At 35.8% G+C, this 22,802-nt stretch overlaps 2 protein-coding genes across 4 annotated transcripts in view; one reads left to right on the top strand and one right to left on the bottom strand.

The window, feature by feature from the left end:
• The first annotated feature begins 9,114 nt into the window (after positions 1-9,114).
• On the top strand, positions 9,115-17,740 carry rd3 (retinal degeneration 3, GUCY2D regulator). Of its 2 annotated transcripts, XR_014536963.1 has the most exons (4): positions 10,456-10,900; positions 12,416-12,724; positions 14,838-15,554; positions 15,610-17,740. XR_014536963.1 is itself a non-coding variant. In XM_083562820.1 (3 exons), exons 2-3 carry the CDS (start codon positions 12,438-12,440, stop codon positions 15,190-15,192), a joined length of 642 nt encoding a protein of 213 aa, XP_083418946.1. In that variant the 5' UTR covers positions 9,115-10,900; positions 12,416-12,437; the 3' UTR covers positions 15,193-17,740. The 2 variants fall into 2 exon arrangements, 1 of the variants encoding a protein (XP_083418946.1); XM_083562820.1 differs by having other exon boundaries at positions 9,115-10,900; positions 14,838-17,740.
• Positions 17,129-22,802, bottom strand: part of LOC310738023 (uncharacterized protein) — a 6,218-nt gene continuing 544 nt past the window's right edge. Inside the window, exons 2-7 of one of the 2 annotated variants that reach the window (XM_083562821.1) lie at positions 21,545-21,620; positions 19,075-19,224; positions 18,296-18,357; positions 18,117-18,206; positions 17,946-18,038; positions 17,129-17,835 (exon numbers count right to left, since the gene is read on the bottom strand). In XM_083562821.1, coding sequence (XP_083418947.1) covers positions 17,785-17,835; positions 17,946-18,038; positions 18,117-18,206; positions 18,296-18,357; positions 19,075-19,224; positions 21,545-21,620 — 522 coding nt within the window. In that variant the 3' untranslated portion in view covers positions 17,129-17,784. The remainder of the gene's footprint in view (positions 17,836-17,945; positions 18,039-18,116; positions 18,207-18,295; positions 18,358-19,074; positions 19,225-21,544; positions 21,621-22,802) is intronic. The other variant, XM_083562822.1, reaches the window with a different exon arrangement.

The raw sequence follows: 22,802 nt of genomic DNA, 5'->3' as shown, positions 1-22,802 counted from the left end.
CCACTGTTCATCAGTCCTCTGTGTTTTTACTGTTTTACAGTTTTTTGTGTATTAATAGAAATGTAATTAAAAGCTGTTATTTTTATGGTCAGCAACGATTTGACAGGTCTGTTGAACTGTACATGAGAGAGGAGTGAAATTCTTTTAACGGTCAATTGAAAAATAAATATTTTGGAAGCGCTCTTCAAGTGGACTTCGCAAAACGTTTAAAATGTCAAGGTATTTCTTTCTTCGCCTCTTTTATATTCGGTTTATACCAGCTGCAGATCGTAATCCTGTCAGCTGTTACTTACAAACTTGTATATAAATATAATATAAAGTTTTGTGGATGGAGTTTTTAACTGGATTGTATACAAAGGCTACACATTCTTGTTCAAGATTTTTGCAATTGAATGTCAGAAATTGAGGAAAAAACAAAAATTTGTCTGTTTATTATGAACAAGAAGTCGACCAAATCCAAAAAGAAAAACAAGTGGATAATTATTAGAAGAAGAGTAAAGTGAAAGTGAAGGAGCTTCCCCTTTTCAAAATTCACTGGCTTTATCTCAACACAACACAATCAAGAAAAGGAAGTAAAACTACATTTTGGGATTGGATTATGTAAATTGGGTGATTCATCAGCTTTCAAAGCAGACTTTTTTTTTTCTAAGGCTTTAACCACGTTAACAGTAACTTTATTCATAATCTTCATGATACAGCATAAGTAATTTTTTTTTATTGTCATCATAGTTTCCAACTAATTAAAATACAATTTATGTAATTTTATAGTATAGCGTTATATAGTATATTATAGTCATTTGTATAGTGATTATAACCATGGAAATTGTCCCCAAGCAGCTTTACAGCGACTAAAAGGTTGTAAAATCTACATTTATTTTTTGGTCCCCATCAGTTTATTTCTAATGAGCAAAGCAGAGATTACCTTAGCAAGAAAAAAAACCTGAGATTGTATGAAGAAACCTTGTGAGGAACCAGACTAAGAAAGGAATCCATCTTCATTTGGGTGGAACTTAATACATTATAGTTCCATCACTTTTGAGGTTTGCTGTTCAGTGAACTGTTCATGCCATTCAAATGTTTATTGAAGTCTAAGGCATTGTAGTGGACTGTTTATATTAATTAATGTCCAAATCAATTTTCATAGTTCTTGAGTTGCTCAATAACTTCATGGATAGTCTGTTCATCCTCAGAACCATCCTCAGCTGCACAGAGTGGTCTCCAATTGAAGAGAACTTCATCTAGAGGTCGGGCATCAGGGTAAATTGGGCAAATTCAGAAAGAAGATCGGGACAGTACTTTAGAAGCATGTTTAACTTGAAATACAGGGTGATCGAGAGAGTGCAGGGGTAACGAGGAGAAAAACATGGATTATTTAGGATCCTTATTGTTTTAAAAGTAAGGCACTGTACAGTGTGAACAGGGTGTAAGTATGGATACTAGCACGAGTAGCTATGACGTCATAACTAAACGTGAGAGCCAGAAGGCAACACAAATTCATCAGCTGGACCCTCAAAATCTCAAAACAACAGGTTTACCACAAACACCTATAGTATAGCACAATACTATCAAAAAAAACATGTCACACTACTTTAATATCTATATTCTATATGTGCAATGGAGATTTTCTGATGGGGTTGAGAAATGTTTAAATGCTTTATAAATGCCCATTAATTTCTGACAAAATCCATGTCACCATCTACTGCCTTTTTTGTGCCAGAAGCAAACACTGATGAAATTTTGGTAAACAGATATCATAAAAAAAACCAACATATAGCCGACGCAGTACACAGTGAAATGAAACAACGTTTCTCCAGAACCCTGATGCTACATCCAACAATCACAGAAAACACAGGGCAAAGGACTAGTAAGTATAAGGTACTGTAGTGGACTGTTTATATTAATTGCCATTTCAAAACCATCTACAGGTACTGATGTAGGGTGAGGAGGCCTGGGGTGCAGTCAATGTTCCAATTCCAATGTTCTAAGATATGCAATAGGTTGAGGTCAGAGCTTTTTGCCACTCAAGATCTTCCACTCCAAACCATGTAAACCATATATTAATAGAGCTGGCTTTGTGCAGAGGGGCATTGACCTGCTGGAACAGGTTTGGGTCTCCTAGTTCAAGTGAAAGGAAAATGTGTAATGCTCCTGCATCCAAAGACATCCTATATAATTGTGTGTTTTGAAACTGGTACGTCTGGAAATGTCATGTTTATACATTTGACCATATTGTGTAGTTACCAAATTAGGATAGATTTGCCACTTATAAACACTTGTTAATGTTTTAAATACACCACATTGTTTCAATTGAATAAATTAGGATTCATTAAATATTTTAGTGCAGCCATTTCTATTTTATTTTTTTTCCCAATCCATGTTACTCAATTGAAAAGTGTGAAGTTTCTTATTGGATATCTAAAGTACGTACCATCAACATACTAAATTTGCTAGCTCAGTAAATAGGAGAACTATAGTACACTGTGTAGAGCTTTCAATCTACAGGTAGCACATAAAGTCCCTATACACTGATGGTTTCAGCAGTTAGGAAGACTTTTTTTTGTACACAGATTTCCTTAAAAAAACACTTAAGGCCAATGTCACAATTAGGCTTGTTCTGTAATGACTGGTTGCATTATTGACATGTTTATGCTATCAACTTTCAAAAGATCTCAAAGTACTGTAGATCAAGCTGGCTTACTGGCTCATGTTAGCAGTGCACATAAAACAATAATTACAAACGTGCAAGCTTCAGGTGCATTTTTTTTTCAGTAGCTGTTGATAAATGTTCTCCCACATTAAACCACAGATACACATTTTTTGAATTGTGTGTTACAAGGACGTAAAATATTTTAAAATACAGGGTGTTGTCCCATGTATGATATTTGATGAACAAACAGGAAACAAAAGAGGAATTCAAAGCCAGAAAAATGTGACTCTTCACTCTTGAGTTATGTTTTACTACATGAGTCTGATACAATACTTTTTGCTTCAGCCACATGTTTCCTGTGTTTCAGTGGACCGGAAAAAGGAGTCACTTTTAAATTAAATTGAATTGAGAATATAATCACTGAAATGTGGTTTGAAAAAGTGCACATGGTAGATACTGCATCACATGTTAAGACTTTACCTCCATGTACAAGCATTAAAAACATGAGTTATATTGGTAGGAGAATGCTAAAGGTGGAGCCACCAGGGAGGAGGAAAAGAGGAAGGCCAAGGAGGAGGTTCATGGATGTGGTGAGGGAAGACATGCAGGTAGTTGGGTTGAAAGAGGCAGATGTAGAGGACAGGGGGGTATGGAGACGGATGATCCGCTGTGAAGACCCCTTATCGAAGAAGCTGAAAGAAGAAGAAGAAACTAGCATCCTAAATGTTCTTAAGTAGGCAAAATTTAATTTAAAGCTATAACAGGATAAGTTATATTATTGCTGTCCTGGAGTACTATAAGTTTACAGTACTATTACTAGATAGCTAATAATATCGATAATAAGACTTATTTTCTTATTATACATAAAACAGAACACAGTTAAACCTGACAGGTCAAAGAGATAATGATAACAAATGAAATGTAACTGTAAAATGGATTACAAATAAATCTTTAAACTTTATTTCAGACATTTGAAGTTACGGCCACTTAGAATAACACTATGAAAACAAAAGCCCTGGTGAAAAAGAGGATTTCTCAGAATACGATACAAATTAGAAGAAATTAATTTAAAAAGAATTAGTGAATGCGAAAGAACAGGAAGAAAACCCTGTGGCCCATTTTTTCCCCTAAAGCTCAATCACATGACAATATATGAGATAAGAAAAACTCTTGTCAGTGTTGGATGAGCCACCTCAGGGCACTTAATGTATAAAGTTAATGCTCAAACATGAGATACTAGTTGTAAAATAAAAAAATATATATTTTTATTACACTGTAGGTTTGTGGAGACTCAAAACGTCATGCCATCTTTGGTAAGTTATTTTACAAAGCTGCATTAAACTTCTCTTTAGCTTTTGTATTCATGTATCTGACTTTTATTACCTTTTCATTTTTTATTTGACTTTTTAAATATATTTCATTGAATCAGCATCTGGTGTAAATGAGTACAATAAAACTTACATATCTACTTTTTGACCCAGGTCACAAGATAATGACTATGTAGTATATGTGTCTATGTGCCCGCCTCAGACTTTGATCACATGCAGAGTTCACTAAGTACAGTAAGCAAAATTTCTGTCCACACTGATAAGTCACCTGATAGTTGTCACGACTGAGACTGAGAATCCAGAGATTTTTGAATGACGATGGTATGTATATATACACAACTATATTTTTGGTATTTATAAGCTGTAACAATCCCTTTTTAACAATCACAAAGCAGTACTGGCACAAAGCAGCATAATGAAAATATATCAATTTAGGATTTAAACTTTACACTCAGCATGAGATGACACAAGGAGGAACCGTTTCATAGGAACCAGACTCAAAAGTCTGGCTTACCAGTCATTAGCCCTGTGTTTTCTGTTATTTAGCTTTATGTTGTCTATGTAGCACATATGTAGGGTCCTGGAGGAACGTGGTTTTATTTCACTCTGTACATAACACGTCAGTTTTATATGGTTAAAATGACAATAACAGCTTCTTGACCTAAAAAAGGGAACTCCTCCTCCTCATGGATGGTGTAGTTATAAACCATTCCCTTCTTTAAAACGTGTAATTGTGTAACCAGGAAATTCATTATAGCTTTATTTTGAAGTCCATTTAGTTGTAGTTATTACTTGCTCACTGAAGGAGACTTGAATACAAAAGTGTTCGTTTCAACTACAGTCTGATGCCACCTTAATGGATTTTATATGTATTTTTAGGCTTTCCATAAGAGCCATCATCATTTGCAGAATGACAATTTGCTGGACCAGAAGGGTTTGAGATCCCTGGTGTCTCAAAAGAAGTATGTTCAGTATGTTCAGTTAGAGAAAAGAGAGAAAGAAATAAGTGATTGCTTGCTGATTGTCACCTAATGATTAAAAGACAATGTACAATGTGTGCAAAGACTAGCTACTATGACAGCATAACTTATAAGGAGAGCTAGAATTACCTTATATTACAATTTTGGTGTTATGGTATTATAATAACTAATAATTAGGTATTAATTCCATTTAATTTATGAAACAATAGACAAGTGTTCTTGGCTACTAGAGGGCTAGAGGGCCCTAACTGAGCAAATAACTGAGGTAAATGTGATGGACATTAAACTGTCGCACACAACATGATCCAATGAATATATAATCACAGAATCTGGAAAAAAAAAAAAGAAGTAAATTTTAACGCCACTAATTTTGATTAATGTGCTTTTCTGTTGTTATTACTAATATAAATATATAAATAAAAAACTAAATAAAAAGAGGTAAAATCAAAACCTTCAGCACAACATAGATTTATTCACGAGGTCCTTTCTTTACTCAGATATAAAATAAATAAATAAACTCCGAAAAATATTTTTATTTAGTAAACATTTGTTTTACTGATGGGCCAAGTCTCAAATCAAACACCAAAATTAACCCTCTGGGGGTCAACAAACGCGTCGGCGCGTTTTGTGTTTTTTTTTCTCATAACGGCAAAACGAACTCAAATTCTGTCTTTTTTGATCGTACAAAGAAGAGAAATACATCATTCGCATCTGTAAAGGGTTTACTTTTATTTGTATACACTCAAAATAACATCAAAATGCTGTGCTTTTGTAAAATAAAAAAGGGCCATCTTCCCTTACAAACACAAATAAAACAACCTGAATCACAGTGAATACTTGCCTTACAGACATGCTAAATATATGTATATAAAGCTTGAAATGTCTTTTTCATAAACCAAAAAAATATTCTCTGATTATTTAATCGGTATGAAAGTTAGAAGAGGTTTAGTTTCTCTGGTATCACCTCATTATCCATCCGTGTGGAAACATGATTTACGTAATTTAAACCACCATAATTACTTTAAAACAATCACAAGAATTTTTTGTCTTCATGCTCTATGTTGAGTTTGGTTTCACTAATAATAAACATACATTTGCATAAAGCATCCATATTTCTTCATGTCCATGTTGCTTAGAACAACATATGAAAAACATAAAGTATTAATATATGGTACATTTATAACAGATAGAAGTGTGCGATTAAATTGCGATTAAATATTTTAATCGATTGACAGCCGTAATATTTATATGACTTGAGGTCCAGTTACCAGAGTAAAACTAAAACAGGTTGTAGTAATGGGTACTTTTTTTTTAAAGTACGTCAAAGCCCAAACTACTTTACTTTAACATGAGTGAAAAAGTATAGTCAGTACTTTACCTTTCACCAGAGTCTTTTAAAACATGACTATCTGTACTTCCACTTAAGTGAAAAATGTGTGTACTTTTGCCACCTCTGATACATACAAAAAAGTGGAATTTAACAAATGCTACAAAAACCTTCCCATCTGAATGATGCATAAGAATGAGTGTGAAAAGAGCTTCATCTAGTGGTGAGAACATGAATGATTTATAGCTCTAGCATTAACCTTATAGCGCTGCTTGACACAAAGCTGATTTAGTGAGTACATGCACAAACCTGCATGATGTTTTAATGATGTTCTAATCATGACGTTTAATATCCAGAATATTATTGTAAACCAGCAGTATGTTTCAGCAGCTGTAAAACTTTATTGTGCTATTGTACCACCTTTAAAATAGTCCCTGAGAAAATATATTTTTTATTGCTATTTTTTATTTGTATTTAATATGGCAGCACAGATTTCTATTCGTGTCATGATATAAACATGATATGATAAATAATATAGTGGTGTCAATAATTGCAAAAATTAATTATGCAATTTATTGCAAAATGTTATGTTTGTAATTTAAATGGGGCAAAATCTTATGTTGGTAACTTAAAAGCCTATACTTTGTAGATTACAGTCAAATAACTACCAAAAGAAGCATGAAAATACATGTATTTTCAAATATGGCTAAGTCCCAAAATCTAAATACTGCACTACATACTATAGTCATAGCTGTTAGAGATTACTGTCAGCATTCTATTTAGTAATATGTAATTTGGACCGTAATCACACTTTTGTATTCATATAAAATATGATGAAAATATAGACCGAATATTTTGGGGCAAACCTGGAGTTTATTATTTATTTTTTTAATAATAAATACATTAACCATTTTGTATGGATGTATGGCAACTATCACCAGGCTTTTTTTAAATTTTTTATTTTTTTTACTGTAATACATTTGTTTTTGTTTTTATTATGAACACATTTTACAGTTATGCATTCAACAAACAATAGAATAGCATTAAAACCCTGAAACTGCTACATAAACAGTACATTATTTTTAAAGCTTCAACATTTCTTTTGATTTAAATACACTTGAATTGATCAGAGTGTGCAAATATACTCATTATTAGCAGATTTCATCATTTAATCATTAGACAATTATATGTAGGTAAAATAAGATGAATTGAAGAAAATGGAGCACAGAGCAGAAAATACAGTGCAGTTCAGGTGATATGAAGTTTATGGATAAATGTTCTCTCGATCAATTGAACCAATTCTTTAAACTTGTATATTCAATTAAATCAAAATGTCTGATTCAACTGATTCAGCTTACCCACAGATATTTAAAACCTTAAATTGTGCCACATTTCGTGAATTAAAATCATTGTTGTGATCAACAACAAAAGATTTAATATAGTTTTTATATTTAAGTAGTATATAGAGTTAATCCATGAGGCAGGGCTTTGAAAGTTTATCAACAGCCCTCGAAATCATCACATTCACTAGCAGAATATTTACTGAATTTAGTCTAATGACACTCCATGACACTCCAAGCACATGACACGATTCAGGATGCAAAAACTAGGTTTTTTTGATTCAGTTAAATCAGTAAGACATTGCCTTAATTACAGCTGACTGCTGAACCATTTCATATACATTTATTTAAAATAATTGGTACAAAAAAATTTCATTCAGACACATTACTAATGATAAAGTAAAAAAAAAAGAAAGAAAAGAAATCATGGCACATGAATATGTAATTGAATGTAAATGAATGTAGATAACCTTATGTCCCAATGTGCTTTCTAGCAATATCAAAAACAAAAGAAATGTCCCTGGACCTCTAAGGGACTTTCATACTGAGAGATTAGTAAGCTACTCTACGACAGCTGATTCACCAGAGCTAAAGGTCACACTCTTAATGAAGCGGAATCAAATGTGTTAGGATTCAGAAGACAGAACACTGTGAAGTGGAAACGCATGAAAAGGTCTCCTGAGACACAGAAGGGAAAACAGTGGTAGAAATCTTGAACACACTGTCGTAGCTCAGGGTATGTGTGCATTTGCAGGCTTTTGGGCTACTTAATGTTATCCACAGTACTGTTTAATATGCAGGGTTTTTTGCACTTTATTTCATTATATAATCATTGAATTACCATTACAACCTAGAGAAACATTGCTCTATGACATTTCTGTGTTAAAACTAAAGTGCACACAGAGAATTATTTCTAACATTTTGACCTCAATTATTTAACTGGATTGTTCATATGTATTTATTTTATTTGTTTATATAATGCATTTATGTGTACACCCAAAGGTGTAAATTCAGCCAATGTATAAAGTAAGATGAATTATATTTATCATCTATTTTTAGAAGGAATGCTGGTATAAAGTATAAAATATGAACATGCAGCATTAAGTAAATGTATTATTTAGCCACTTGTGCTACTTGTATAATGTTTTTATGGCCATTACTAGCTTACACAAATAAATAAACCCCTTGTGTAATTATTTGAAAACAAACAAATGAACAAGAAGTGTTATTAATAAATAGTGCGTGTTTTTCTGATGAAATGAAAGGAAAATCTATCAAATTCTTATGTTTCTTTACATTTCTGTCTTTACTTTTCATTCATTGATTCAGTGAAAAACTAAAACAGACCTCTGGCACTAAGCCCAATCTGATTATTAGTTACATAATGTTAATGAGTTACATTTCGGGTGTATACACGGTGAACATGGCAAAGTATTTATTCTTTCAACAAACTGTTCCATTAATAGCACTGGTCTAATCCAAATCTGTTTTTTTTTTTTTTTTTTTGGAAAAAACGAAGGCAACCTAACCCAGCAATTCCACACTTGAATTAAACGTCAATAAAACACAGTTAAAGATACACTTTTGGGTTGCAGGGTAATACATTTCTGATTTATATATTTTTTTTTTATGCAAGAGAAAGCTGTTTATCTTATATTCATTTGTGGTATAATTTGTTAGGTGAATGGAATTTTCAAAATGATACACAGACATTACCCCAAGATCAAGACTAAACTGTCTCTGGAGCTGTGACTTTAAGTAATTTATTCTAACTGATGTTTAGCCCAGAGTTCACCCTTCTTAGAGAGCAGTACTGAGAACAAAGGCTGGTGTCACTCCTGTATATTGTGTGTGTGTGTGTGTGTGTGTGTGTGTGTGTGTGTGTGTGTGTGTGTGTGTGTGTGTGTGTGTGTGTGTGTGTAATCCTGATTAGCTAAAACATATGTCTGGATTTAGAGCATTATCAATCTCTCATCCATCTGTCAGCCTTCAGGCTTCTGTAGTTTATTTTAAACCATGGTGTACAAGGCCTGAGTCTAGGCTTAACAAAGACTATCATTATTATGTGCTGACCCATTTAACACATGGTAACAACATTGGCAGTGAAGTCTATAGTAGTTGTATAAAACAGAATTGTTCTACACAAAGAAAAAGTCCCCGTGCTGCTACTGGTTCAATCTAACCGCTACAGTTCTTTTATACTGAATATAATAACTGAGAAATGTTTTCCTGCAGTCGGCATTTACAGAGTCCATTTAGAAGAACATTTTCAACAGACTTCCCTAAATGAATTACACTCAGAAAATCACACAAAAAAACAACTTTATACTTTTCTTCTTACAGTGGGAAGGCAAACAACAAATAGTAAGCAAATCCTACTTGTACAGTAAAAGTCATATTTGTAGCTGAAATTCAGGAAAGCTGAAATTACAACAATAAAATATTTACACTGTCTCTTGGTTTGAAATCACTTTTTTAAAATCACTGGCTCATAATACTCATAATACTCATCATGCTTCCCCACACAAAGTGAAATAAACCTGTTAAATAATGACATTTCTGGGTTTAATGCTGCAGAACACTGCTGTCCTAACCCACACACATGCATGTAATCTATTTACGGCCAGTGTGACCTCTGTCTCTCTCTCTCTCTCTCTCTCTCTCTCTCTCTCTCTCTCTCTCTCTCTCTCTGGTTCTCTCTCTCTTTCTATCGCTCTCTTTTCTCACTCTGTTTCTCTGTGCGTCAGCCTCTTGTCTTTGTAAGGCTTACAGAACATCACTATAGCAACTGTGAGTGAGGAGCTACTTCAGTGAGGGCGGGAGGAAGGGAGAATGTGAATTAGGCTGTTCACTATAAAGCAGCCTGCGCTGGATCAGTGCTCCAGGGACAAACAGAGAGATAGAGAGAGAGAGAGAGAGAGAGAGAGAGAGAGAGAGAGAGAGAGAGAGAGAGAGAGAGAGAGAGAGAGAGAGAGAAAGCAAAAGAGAGAAGAAAAGAGAGAGAGAGAAAGAATTGAGTGGACTGAACGGCAAAACACAAGCAGAGAAGGCAAGAAAGTAAAGCAGAAAGAGACAGAATAGTGGGTGGACTGTGCAGAGAGAGAAAGAGAGATAGAGGGAGAAAGAGAGAGAGAGAGTTCAGTATACATGGACAGTCGTTGGAAAGCAATAAGCAAACCATATTGCACACGTCTTGAACACTGAAACTTAAAGTTAGGAGAAGATTTGGGATTGGAGTTTATTCATTCTCAAAGTCTAAAGTGTTGAAAGTGTTTAAGGTATGTACCAACAACTGTGTATATTTTAAAAGCTTGCAAATGTATTTCATTTCATATGCATATTTACATGCATGAGTTAATTATCGCATAATAATAGAAATGATATAAAATAAATAATCAGTGTTTATTAATTGTTTATATCTAATACAATATGAAAAAAAGAAAACAAAAGTTGTGTTACAGATACAGTGTTCAGAGTGTGATACAGAGTGATACATTCAAGTAGCTTTTTTTATATTGGTCTTTGTAGGTTTATGGAAATTCCTTTTCTTTGATCATCAGCATGAACTAAATCAGTCTCATCCACATCAAACGCTTTAACACGTCTCATCCTCGATTGTTTACTCGAATGATCTCTGTTCTCTGTTCATGTCCACGTGACTGGGAAAATAATTGCTGATTAATTTACTCAGTTCTGTTCTCTTGACTAACCTACACTCTAATCTAAAGCTACAGAGAGACACAGTACCTGTACAGTAAAGTGCAACCATGTGGTAATCACACCTCAGCACGGCCTCAAAATTAATCTTTCAGCGTTTTCCTCATTGAAAACTGACATCGGATACCAGTAACTGAAAGACTTCATGGCAATTCTAAACACGTAAACACATAAGCCTGTATACATTATTTGCAAACTAAAATACATCATTCTTATTATATAATAATAATAATATTAATAATAATGATAATAATATTCATTATTATCATTATTATTATTATTGACTATTATAACTAACTGATCTAACTAATTTTAAAAAATCTATTTATTTCACTTAGAATGTTTTAGGTCATTAAGGCAATCAAAAAGTAAAATTTTCTCCTCTGTCACCTGTACATAGTGTGCTAGAGCAATGATTTAATCAAATAGCCATTTTGATGATTATTTTCTCTCTTGATGTGTTTCACTAGACTATTGGCCATATTTTTAGAGAGATATGATCATTTCTATATTATTGACCAACTTCAAAAGGAAACAAAAGAACCAAATACACACAGAATAATATAACAAGAATATAATGTTTAGATTTTACCTATATATTATAATAGTTTTGTCTCCAGCCTTATTGTTAAATACCCCATGACATTAAAAATACTCATTATCTGTAACCTCCCCATTAAACCCATCTAAAGTTAAATGTGATGGTAATTAATGTCTACAAAGTGTACGTGGTATTAAAAATTAAAAAGGGGAATATGATCTCTCTTATGCAAGAAACATAATAAACATGCACAATAACACAATAAACGTGTGTAGGGACCTTTCAGGATGTCATGCTCTGACAGGTAAATTTAAGTAAACACCTGGACTCATGTGAACAATATAGGGTCACGTGAAAAAAAAAAACAATTAAGAAAAAATATCCTTTGGGGAATGAATCCACGTGTCGTAAACGTGAAAATGCGCGATGCATCAACATGACACAAACACGCGTGACTTTTCGGTCACTTTCTTGCCTGGAAACTTCTTGTTTCTGAGATCTGAAAGTGAGGTGAACGCTTTACTTGTTCCTCCAGGCTCAGTGTGAGGATCGCGGCCATGTCGTGGTTCGGTTGGAGCGAGCCGCAGTACCGGAGCGCGCGGCGCGAGCCGGCCGAGGTGGTGACGGACACGCTGATGCTCGAGCTCAGTTGGCAGATGAAGGAAGCGGAGCGGCTGCAGCGCGAGCGCGAGAACGAGTACCGGCGCATGCGCACCGGCGTGGATTACAGCTGGCTGGTGAGCGCGCCGCGCGTCTCCTACGACCTCAGCCACGGAGAGAGACTGGTGCTCGAGGACCTCTGCGGTAAAGTACATCCGTCCTGCTGCGGAGCTGTGATCCTCCGGTAATCACACACAAACTCACTTATTATAATCTGCCTGAGACGCACTACTTTACACACATGCATCTACACAGAGACCATGATTTCAGACCACCAGTGACAATTCTGAACATGTGAACAAATAGGCCTATATATTTAATATATTTGTAGTAGTAATAGTGGAAGTGCTGCTATTAATGTGGTTTAAAAAATTGGCATATAGAAGAAAATTCTTATCCCTGATTATTAATGAAACAGGAAGTCATATATATATATATATATGTGTGTGTGTGTGTGTGTGTGTGTGTGTGTGTGTGATTTATATTTATATGAAAAATCTATTTATTCTTTTTTTTTTTTCTTTTTTTTTGAAGGGGGACTGCAATCACAATTTAGTCTTAGAGGACTCACATCGACAAAAAACCATGACTGTATATACAGTAATATTCCATTAAAAAATAATGAACACTCTTCTTCTTCTTCTTCTTCTTCTTCTTCTTCTTCTTCTTCTTTCGAAGAAGAAAGAAGCCACAGCGGATCATTCGTTTTCACCCCCCCCTGTCCTCTACATCTGCCTCTTTCACACCAACTACCTGCATGTCTTCCCTCACCACATCCATAAACCTCCTCCTTGGTCTTCCTCTTTTCCTCTTCCTGGTTTCTCCATCTTCAGCATTCTCCTACCGAAGAACGGACATTGATATGCCAATATAACTGCAGTAGTTAATTAATTGATCATCAACAATTTATTATAGCTTTCTATTGATTATAATTAATTGAAATGATCAAAAAGGACAGACAACTAGTGTGTTAAAATATTCTATATTAAAATATTATGTAAAGAGGATAACAAGGTGAATTGCCAATACAGTTTATTGTAGTTTTTACACTAGTCATTGTTGTATATATTACAGATACAGCTGTATTATAGAGTGTTTATGTGATCACTGCTAATCCTTTTGTGCTCACACATTTACGACTCTATAATTAAAGACTGTACATATTCACCATCATGGTGATGTAAATGTATATAGATTGGGAACTAAAAATAGGACATGACATTAAGGTTAAGTATCAATATGAATGCAATATTTGGTTTTCTACACATGGGTGTGTTCTAAAAATTTAGCAAAAAGGATAATTCAGCCCTCATCCTTTGATACAGGAAGAGCGTTTTGTATATGGCCATGCCTGAGAGGCACATGCAACAAACACACACAGAATAATTGAATTATAAAGATAAAAACCTTACACTGTGAGCTATTTCAAGGCTCGCGAAGAACATCCAGATCTCTTGAGGGTAGAATGAGTGGCTTTGCCAAAGTGGCTTTGTGGAACACACAACAGGATCATTACCACCTCTGGCCCTAATGAGCTTGAGAGCTTCTCTGGAAGCACAAAGGCTAATTAACTCTCACTAGGTATGGTTTACATGGCCAATAATAACATGGTTTATATAACTTTGGATTTACAAATGTTATTAAGAAATGGGAAAGATAAAGATAGGAGATAATGAGAGCACACTGTGATAGGTCTTGGTTGAGGCTAGGGATTCTGTATGATCCTTTAATCTCCCCAGTAGACCACTATGTCATCCTTACTGTATTTTATATCAGATTGTACATTTCTAAGTCTAATAAATGATCCAGTCAGGTAATTACCAAGTTAAGTCTGTATTTTAAAGCAGGGGAAAAACAACAAACTGTGCTGGAATCGTGTAGGACTAGAGCTGGATCCTTTTGCTTGTGACATCTAGTCAAACAAGGGAAAAAAAATCAGATTTGAACTCAGAAGCTATGTTTCCCTGTTACATAACAAGCATAAATTTACACTTTAGCAGAATCCCATCCTACACTAACACCCACCTTTCTGAAGCAGCTATGGAGTGTCAGTTTTTCACTTACTAGATCAGCATAATTAATACACAGACAAACACAGATGCAGTTATTGATGAAACTGGGTTTCATCCCCATTATTTTCCACATTTCTCCATTGCAGGTAGTGGGAATGGCTACACTACTGTACACTAAAACTACAAGACCCAGAAGTTTAACTCGTTCATATTGTTGGATTGTTGTATATTATATTTTTACACCTTATAGTGATCACTTAATCCTGAGATACCTTTTCTTGGTAGGTTCCGTCAGGTCCTGACAGAGAACGAGCCAGAAGTGCAAGAGGTTTCTGGTCTTTTTCGTGCGGTTCTTCTCGAGACACTGGAGCGCATTCAAGAGGAGAAGGAGGCACAGCGCTTAGCTCGGCAGTGGAATAATAAACGCTCCATCAGCCTGTCCATGCTAACATTCAAATCCCGAATGAGAATCAATCCGTTCGGCAGCTCGGTGGCTCTGACCACCAGCAGTTCTGGATTAGAGGAAGTCCACACCATATCTCAGGATGTTGAAAAAGGACTCGGACACACAGCTGAAAAGGCACAGCGTGTGTTTAGCATGCCTGATTTTAGACACAAAGGCATTAATGGTCATGTCTGATGGACTCCAAAAACGGTTTTATGGATATATCATCACTTTTCATTTTTAAAAGCACAACAATCAACCTTTGTTTTTACATTTCTTATTTCTAAATAACATAGGATTTCAAGTATGTAAAATATTTCTCTGATTCCAACATACCTTTATACTGGTGTATTTAACTCTCGTGCTGAGTTTTCAAAGACTATCTGGCACTTTCTATACTGTAAAATCCATTTGTGTGTTTTTATTTTCTCTTTATTATAAACTATTAAATACTATCGCTTCTTTAACTTTTCAGTGGAGGATGTTTTCGGAGGATAATCTTTTTGAAAACACAAATTTTAAAATGACATACGGAGGATTGGAATATTGTACAACATGTTAAGTTAAAGCAATTTGTTTTTTCTTCAAAATTCTGAAATGTTAATGATTCAGTATTAGTGTAATCACTTCAGGGGTCTGTGTGTTTTCAGTGTGTGAATTTAGAATCTTCAGTAAATGTGAATTGTGACTTTTTAAAAATCATATGGTTAACAAAGGCGACAAATTAATTACACTATTTAAATCTTGCTGATGACAGATAGAAGTACATGATGTGTATAATTGTGATAAACCAAAACTGAAACAGAAAGGTTCAAGCTTTATTACAGCTAAAGTATTAACTAAAGGATTTCCCAAAAGTTTCTGTACATAAAGGACTATGTATGCGAGCAAGTCCATTGTGCTTTCATTAGAACATATTCATGGACCTGGAGTCTGGAACACTTCCAGTCTTTTTGAATTTGTAAATATTAGTCATTAGTATTAGAATTAGTCATGCTATGCTTCCTGTTATAGTTCTTCGAAACCTTGCAGAGATTAGTGGAGACGGCCAAATTCTGCCCCAACCATCTGTGCCTAAGAAGATTCATCAGACTAGACTAAATTTTTTTCAGTCTCATCTCAGTTCCCATCAGTTGAGCCTGTGCCCACTGCAGCACCAGCTTGAACCTGACATGGTATCTAGCTGTTATTGCCCATAACTGTTTCTTGTGTTGTGTGTACTGAAATGAGTGGTTTGTTTGTGTCGAGTCTGGTTTTTGCAGAACTACTGCTGCTGTTGTTTTTCTTAAATGTGAGCAAATTCTAGAGACTGTTGTGTGTGAAAATCCACAAAAATCTGCAGTTCGCCTGCCACCAACAATCAGGCTACAATCAGAATCGCATTTTTCCCCTTTCTGGTGGTTGATGTGAACAGCCCCAGAAACTACATGCGGGGATCTGCTGTTTTAATGCACAACAGACAGTACAAGTATTGAATTTCTAACAGCATATACAACAACAAAGCTGTTAAGGTTACGTTTTAAAGATTTGCCCACACACACACACACACACACACACACACACACACACACACACACACACACACACACACACACACACACACACACACACACACACACACACACACACACACACACACACACACACACACACACACACACACTCTAATCTGAGACAAAACAAATTTGTGCCACATCACTTTTTTTGTATGCAAGTGCACAGAAATGGCAACAAGGGAAATGAACCAGAAATAAAACATACTTAGCACTATCACTATCCATCTGTGTATAAAGTATACTCTTATACCTGAAAATGAGCAAACCGTACCTAGGAAAAACATTACAATATGCTGGAGTACGAAAAAAAAAATACTTGTACAAAACGAAGCATCTTTGCCTTCCTGGAAAACATCGTAAAAAGTGTGCTTCAATTATTTGCAGACATTAACTGAAGTATAATGATGTGAAGTAGAGGCTTTAGGTACATTCTATTTACATTCTGGTAAATACTGAAAAGGAGTTTAATATAAGTTTAAATAAATAAATAAAATAGGTTTAAATGAGATTTTCAGGCAAAATAATATATAAATATATAATATAGAAAAAAGTCTTTAAATAAATCCAGTAGCAACTTTGGACCGATGTGTTTTTTATTTATCTAAGAACCTGTACAGACGTCATCATGTTGGCAGTTCTTACTCAAATTTAACACGACAAAAAACGCACATTTGTGAATGCTGCAACATATCATATTTATGTACCAACCCCATTGTATCTACTGGTATTTTCTACGTCCACATAAAACATCCTATACAACATTTTTTAGGTGATAATGGTGTTTGTTGTAAATCTGAATGTGTGGTTATTTAAGGAAACAAAAAAAAAACAAAAAAAAGTCTTTGAGGATAGATTAAAAAAAAGGTCACCATGTTTCTCATTGTAAAAACCTGGGTGATCTTGTTACAGTAAATGGTCTAAATACAGATGGATGAAAAAAGTAGCGAACATCACACTTCACTGTGGTATAAAGTTCAAAAAAAGCAAACACATGCGAGCGTGATGCTTTATAGCAGGGATGTTATGCGAGTGGCGTTGGATGTTAACAAAATAATATAGAAAGATAACAAAATAAGATTTTTCTCCAGTTTTGGCGAGCTGTCCACAGTGCTGTCCATTACAGGAAATTACTGGCATTTCCCTGAGAGCTGATTGGCCAAACCAAAGTCAATTAAAACAAACAAACAAACACATAAAAAAAAAAAAAAGAAGAAGAATTTAGGAGTCCAAATCAGCAAGTCGAGTTCAGAAACTCCAACAGCTCAGCGCGGTTCTTGTCTCTCTGGAACAAGCATAAAAAAGTACAATTAAATAAATTAATAAACATAATACACACAAAACCAATAAAAGTAGTTCATAACATCACACAGTATGACAATGTTGTTGACTTACTTGCTTGTCCTTCTTCGATTTTTTCACCTTCATTTTGATCTTCTTCCCTGAGATCATGCTGTATTTGCCACTCCGCTTCTTCTCCTTCAGGTACTGCAGCACAAAACACTTCATCATGGTAGGAATTTCTTTTGGAGCACCAGCATAGATTAAGAGTTATAAAACCCCTACCTTTGAAATTTGAACAGGACCAGAATCATCTTCCTCGCCTTTGTGTTTCTTAATCTTCTTTCGTTTGCGTGTTTTGTCTTTTTTCTGCTTCTATGGGGGGTGGGGGGGGGGAGAGACCCGATTTATCTACGGAGGAAAAACACTAAACCTGTCATTACTGTCTGATCATACAAACATACCTTCTTGCCAGGCTTTTCCTTTTTCCTTTTCTTTGAAATTTTCCTTTTCTTTCTGCAAGAATCTGGTGAGAAAGAAAAAAAAAAACCCGTCACAAACTTCACTCCCATCAATGCTACAGTGAAAACTTGGTCTCATTTATGCTAGTGTCATGTCATGCTAGCTTCACATGCAAATCACGATAAACAAGTCGCCTGGCTATAGGATTCATGTGCGCTTTTTGAACATCCCATTCCACAATTATTCCCACTGGTATAATAACCTCCGCTCCTCTGGGAAGATGTTCCACTAGATTTTGGAGTGTGCATGTTGAGAATAGTGTTCTCAAAAGGATTAGTATATTGGTAAAGTCAGGTATTAATGTAGGATGAGGAGGCCTGGGGTGCAGCCAGCATTCCAATTTATCCCAAAGGTGATCAATAGGGTTGAGGGTCAGAGTTCTAAAGCCACTCAAGATCTTCCACTCCAACTCATCTAAACCATATCTTCACAGCGCGGGCTTTGTAATGCTGGAACAGGTTTGGGTCTCCTTGTGCCCCCAACTTCAACCACTTATGGCTGAAAAATCATATCTATTTATTAATATGTAGCATTTAGGACCTTTTATGAATTATGATTTATAATATTACTACCTGACCCCCAAGGCAGGGCTGAAAAATCTAAATATTTTGGGTTTCATGAATTAAAACTGCTGTAATGTTATACTGTAATGGTGTCTTCTGTCAATCAGCTGCTTTACTGCATTCGAAGACAAAGTTTTCTCAGTTTCATATGAACTCACCACTGCTACTGGAGCTGCTCCTGCTGCTCGATGAGTTACTGCTGGAGGAGCGAGAGGAAGAAGACGAGGAAGAGGATGATGATGATGAGGAAGATGAACTGAGCGACGGGGATCTGCTCCGGCTGCGTTTTCGTTTCTTTTCGTCCCTTCCTGTCAATGAATCCGACAGAGCAACAAAGACCCGGCAAACAGTTCTCAGTCAAAACTTCAGGAATGAAATCTGAACTTGTTTTTTAATACTGCATTAAAACACAGACCCTGAAGCTGTGAGATGGAAAAGTGACCTGCTGCAACACAGCGCCACTTTCCTACAGTCAAAGTTAGAATTTCAGGCACAATGTGATGAATGCAAGTCTTAAAGTGGACTGGAACCAATGCTCACTGTGATCGAGTTACTACACTAATTAAGATTAACTACATTTTACAATGTTACGGTTGAGTAAATTAAAGCTTTCAATTGCCCAAAAACAATAACTACTATCACTACTATATAAGAAAAAATCTGGTATCATGACTTTTGATTTGGGATGTTGGATTGAGGAAAACTGGATTGAGAATAATAAAGCTCTGTATCAGATTTAGATCACCCTTTTGATCAGCATGACAACCCTGGATTATCTTCTCACTATTGTTTGTGTTAAGCAGAAAAAGAGGCATAAGTACATTATAATTGTGAGGCACTTAAAAAAAAATATGCTTTGACCAGTGTACCAATAGCTAGGTTGGCTCGTACTTGCCGATAACCGATTACAGCATGCTGCGTCAATACTTCACCTCTAGAGGCCGCTCTCGTTACGACAGTGGACTGGTATCATTTTTTATGATAGCCGATAGTTCCAGCAATCAACTCAGTGCAGATTAATCGTCCAAATCGATTGATTCTTTGACCTCTACATGCAAGCATACAAATATACAAACACAATATGCACCAAAACACAATATTCACAAACTACAGGAGACCACCCTTCCCCACTGAAGCTGGTGCTCCTCAGGGATGTGTCCTTTCCCCACTGCTATTCTCCCTTTCTACGAATGACTGCATATCAAGCGACCCAACTGTCAAACTTTTGAAATTTGCAGATGACACCACGCTCACCGGACTCATCCAAGATGGTGACGAGTCTGCTTATGAGCAGGAGGTGAAGCAGCTGGTGCTATGGTGCAGTCAGAACAACCTTGAGCTAAACACACTTAAAACTGTGGAGATGATAGTGGACTTTAGGAAACACCCTTCATCACTACCCCCCTCACAATATCCAACATCCCTGTGTCATCTGTGGAGAACTTCAAGTTACTGGGCACTACTATTTTCCAAGACCTGAAATGGGAATCCAACATAAACTCGATTCTGAAAAAGGCCCAGCAGAGAATGTACTTTCTATGTCAATTAAGGAAGTACAGTCTGCACAGGAGCTGTTGATACAGTTCTACACTGCAGTCATTGAATTATGTCCTGTGCTCATCAATCACCATCTGGTTTGGAGCAGCAACAATACAGGACAGAAACAGACTGCAGAAAACCGTTAAAACAGCAGTGCTCCCCTGCCCACTCTCCAGAACTTGTACCATACAAGAACCAGAAACCGGGCAGAAAAAATCATTAACGACCCTTCACACCCTGGACACAACATCTTTCAGCTCCTCCCTTCTGGCAGGCGCTACAGAACTTTGTTCACCAAAACTGCCAGACACAGGAACAGTTTCTTTCCCCAAGCAATCAGCCTCACTAACAACTGACCATAATTATATTCCCTGCTCATATCTCATATCTATCCAAGTACTGCACAGAACTGTCAGTCATCACATTATCTGTATATGTTACACACACTATGGCTGCTATATTCTGTACAAAGTTTTATAGTAAACTCTCTATCATACCTGACACACAATACTGTCATTTGCACTACCATGCACTCCCACACTTTATGTACATTACTGATCTGTATCCCTATTTATTACCCACACTGTCTATACTGTCTCACATTGTCTGTATTGTCTTGTCCTGTCTAGTCTAGTCTGTTTTTGTCTTGTCTTGTCTGTTCGTACTTTTGAGAGTCACTAACAGCTGGAACCAAATTCCTTGTGTGTGTCAACACACTTGGCCAATAAACCTGATTCTGATCATGAATGTATGGTTTTTTTGCTCATGATTGTTCACATTACTATAATGAGTTTTTTAGCATCTGTGGTACAACTGAAATACACCATTTCTAACCTGCTTATGATTTCGCACAGACAAAATACACAACTACGAGCCATCCTACTGTTAACGCCTTATTCGAATGAATGTTTTTTCTCTGATGCATCTCTAGACTTTAGTCTAGTGCATTTGTTTCCGTTTTTTTCCAAGATTATATTGGACGTAGCTCTCTTTGACATACTCACACAAAGCTTAAGCTTTTTTTTATTTATTCCAAAGCAAGAAAAACAACATATAAGTACGAAGTGTCTCTCATTTATAAACACTCACCACTGCTTCTCGATCGTCTCCTCTCCTTCGAGTCTGTGCTTGACCTGCTACTCTCCTTGAAATCGATATTTCCAGACTGTTAAAGACAAACACTCACTTAACTCTGACTCTGTAGGTAAATAACGCAGTCGATTCAAATCTATTCCATGCTACACACACAGAACTTTCACAAACACACACTGACACACAGCAGCTTAACACAAAATACCGGAGGCAGATTTCAGTCCCTAATGAGCAAAACAGAAATGACTATGGTGAGAAAAAAAATAAATCCCCTGAGACCACATGGGGAAGAAAACTTGAACAGCACCTGAGGAAGCTTTTCTGGGTCACACCAGAGGGTAGTATGATTATAAATTATTACCCTTCCAGGGCTGTTTGCTGTAAAGTTAGTCGGGGTGAAGTGTGCTGAAAGGATGAACACACGTGTCTCACAAACACACAGCATCCAAACCTAAAACTCTTACACTGAAATCTACACTTAAACCTTATTATATCTTAAGATTATTGCCAGAATGTGTTCAAAACAAAAAGATATGTTTAGAACCAACACATCAAATGAAGAACGCTGAGAATCCTCCATTTTATTCCCGAACCCCAACCTGTAATGTGAATGTGCAAGGCGCTTCTGTACTTTATTTAATTCCCACATGAATTTAAATACTAGACATATTTTCTGATCATACATTTATGTCTTTCAGGCTCGAATAATGAACAAGATTTAAAAAAAAAAAAAAAAAAAAAATATATGGTTTTATAAATGATCCTTCAGGAGAGTTTTTTATCAAGTTTAAAAACAAAATCAATGTAAGTGTGTATGAATAAAAGATGGATGTGGACATGTGAAGGTGTGGCTGAGCTGGTGAATGAACAGCGTTAAGTTGTTCCTGGTAGACAGGAGGATCACTCCCGGGCAGATGCAGTGGTGTAAAAGTACAGGCTGTACACGGAAAGTGTATTTTGTTAAAATAGCAGAGAAAAAAAAACAAAAAAAAAACGCCATATGGATTTTACTCAGTCGTTTTTTTCAGCAAATTCACTGTGACGGTCAACTTCAGTCCCATTTTACTCCTATTAATAAAGTGATCAGGATGAGATTAAAACTGAAAACATGCCATTCAAAGGATCCAATCTTCCCCTATCTATCTATCTATCTATCTATCTATCTATCTATCTATCTATCTATCTATCTATCTATCCGTCCTTTCATCCTTCCATCTATTCATCCATACATTCGTTCAACCGTCCTTCCTTCCAT

Source organism: Silurus aristotelis (assembly GCF_946808225.1).
Source record: "Silurus aristotelis genome assembly, chromosome: 15".
In the NCBI taxonomy this organism is placed as follows: domain Eukaryota; kingdom Metazoa; phylum Chordata; class Actinopteri; order Siluriformes; family Siluridae; genus Silurus; species Silurus aristotelis.
The sequence above is the reverse complement of the archived record's forward strand: the minus strand, read 5'-3'. Positions and strand labels throughout refer to the sequence as shown.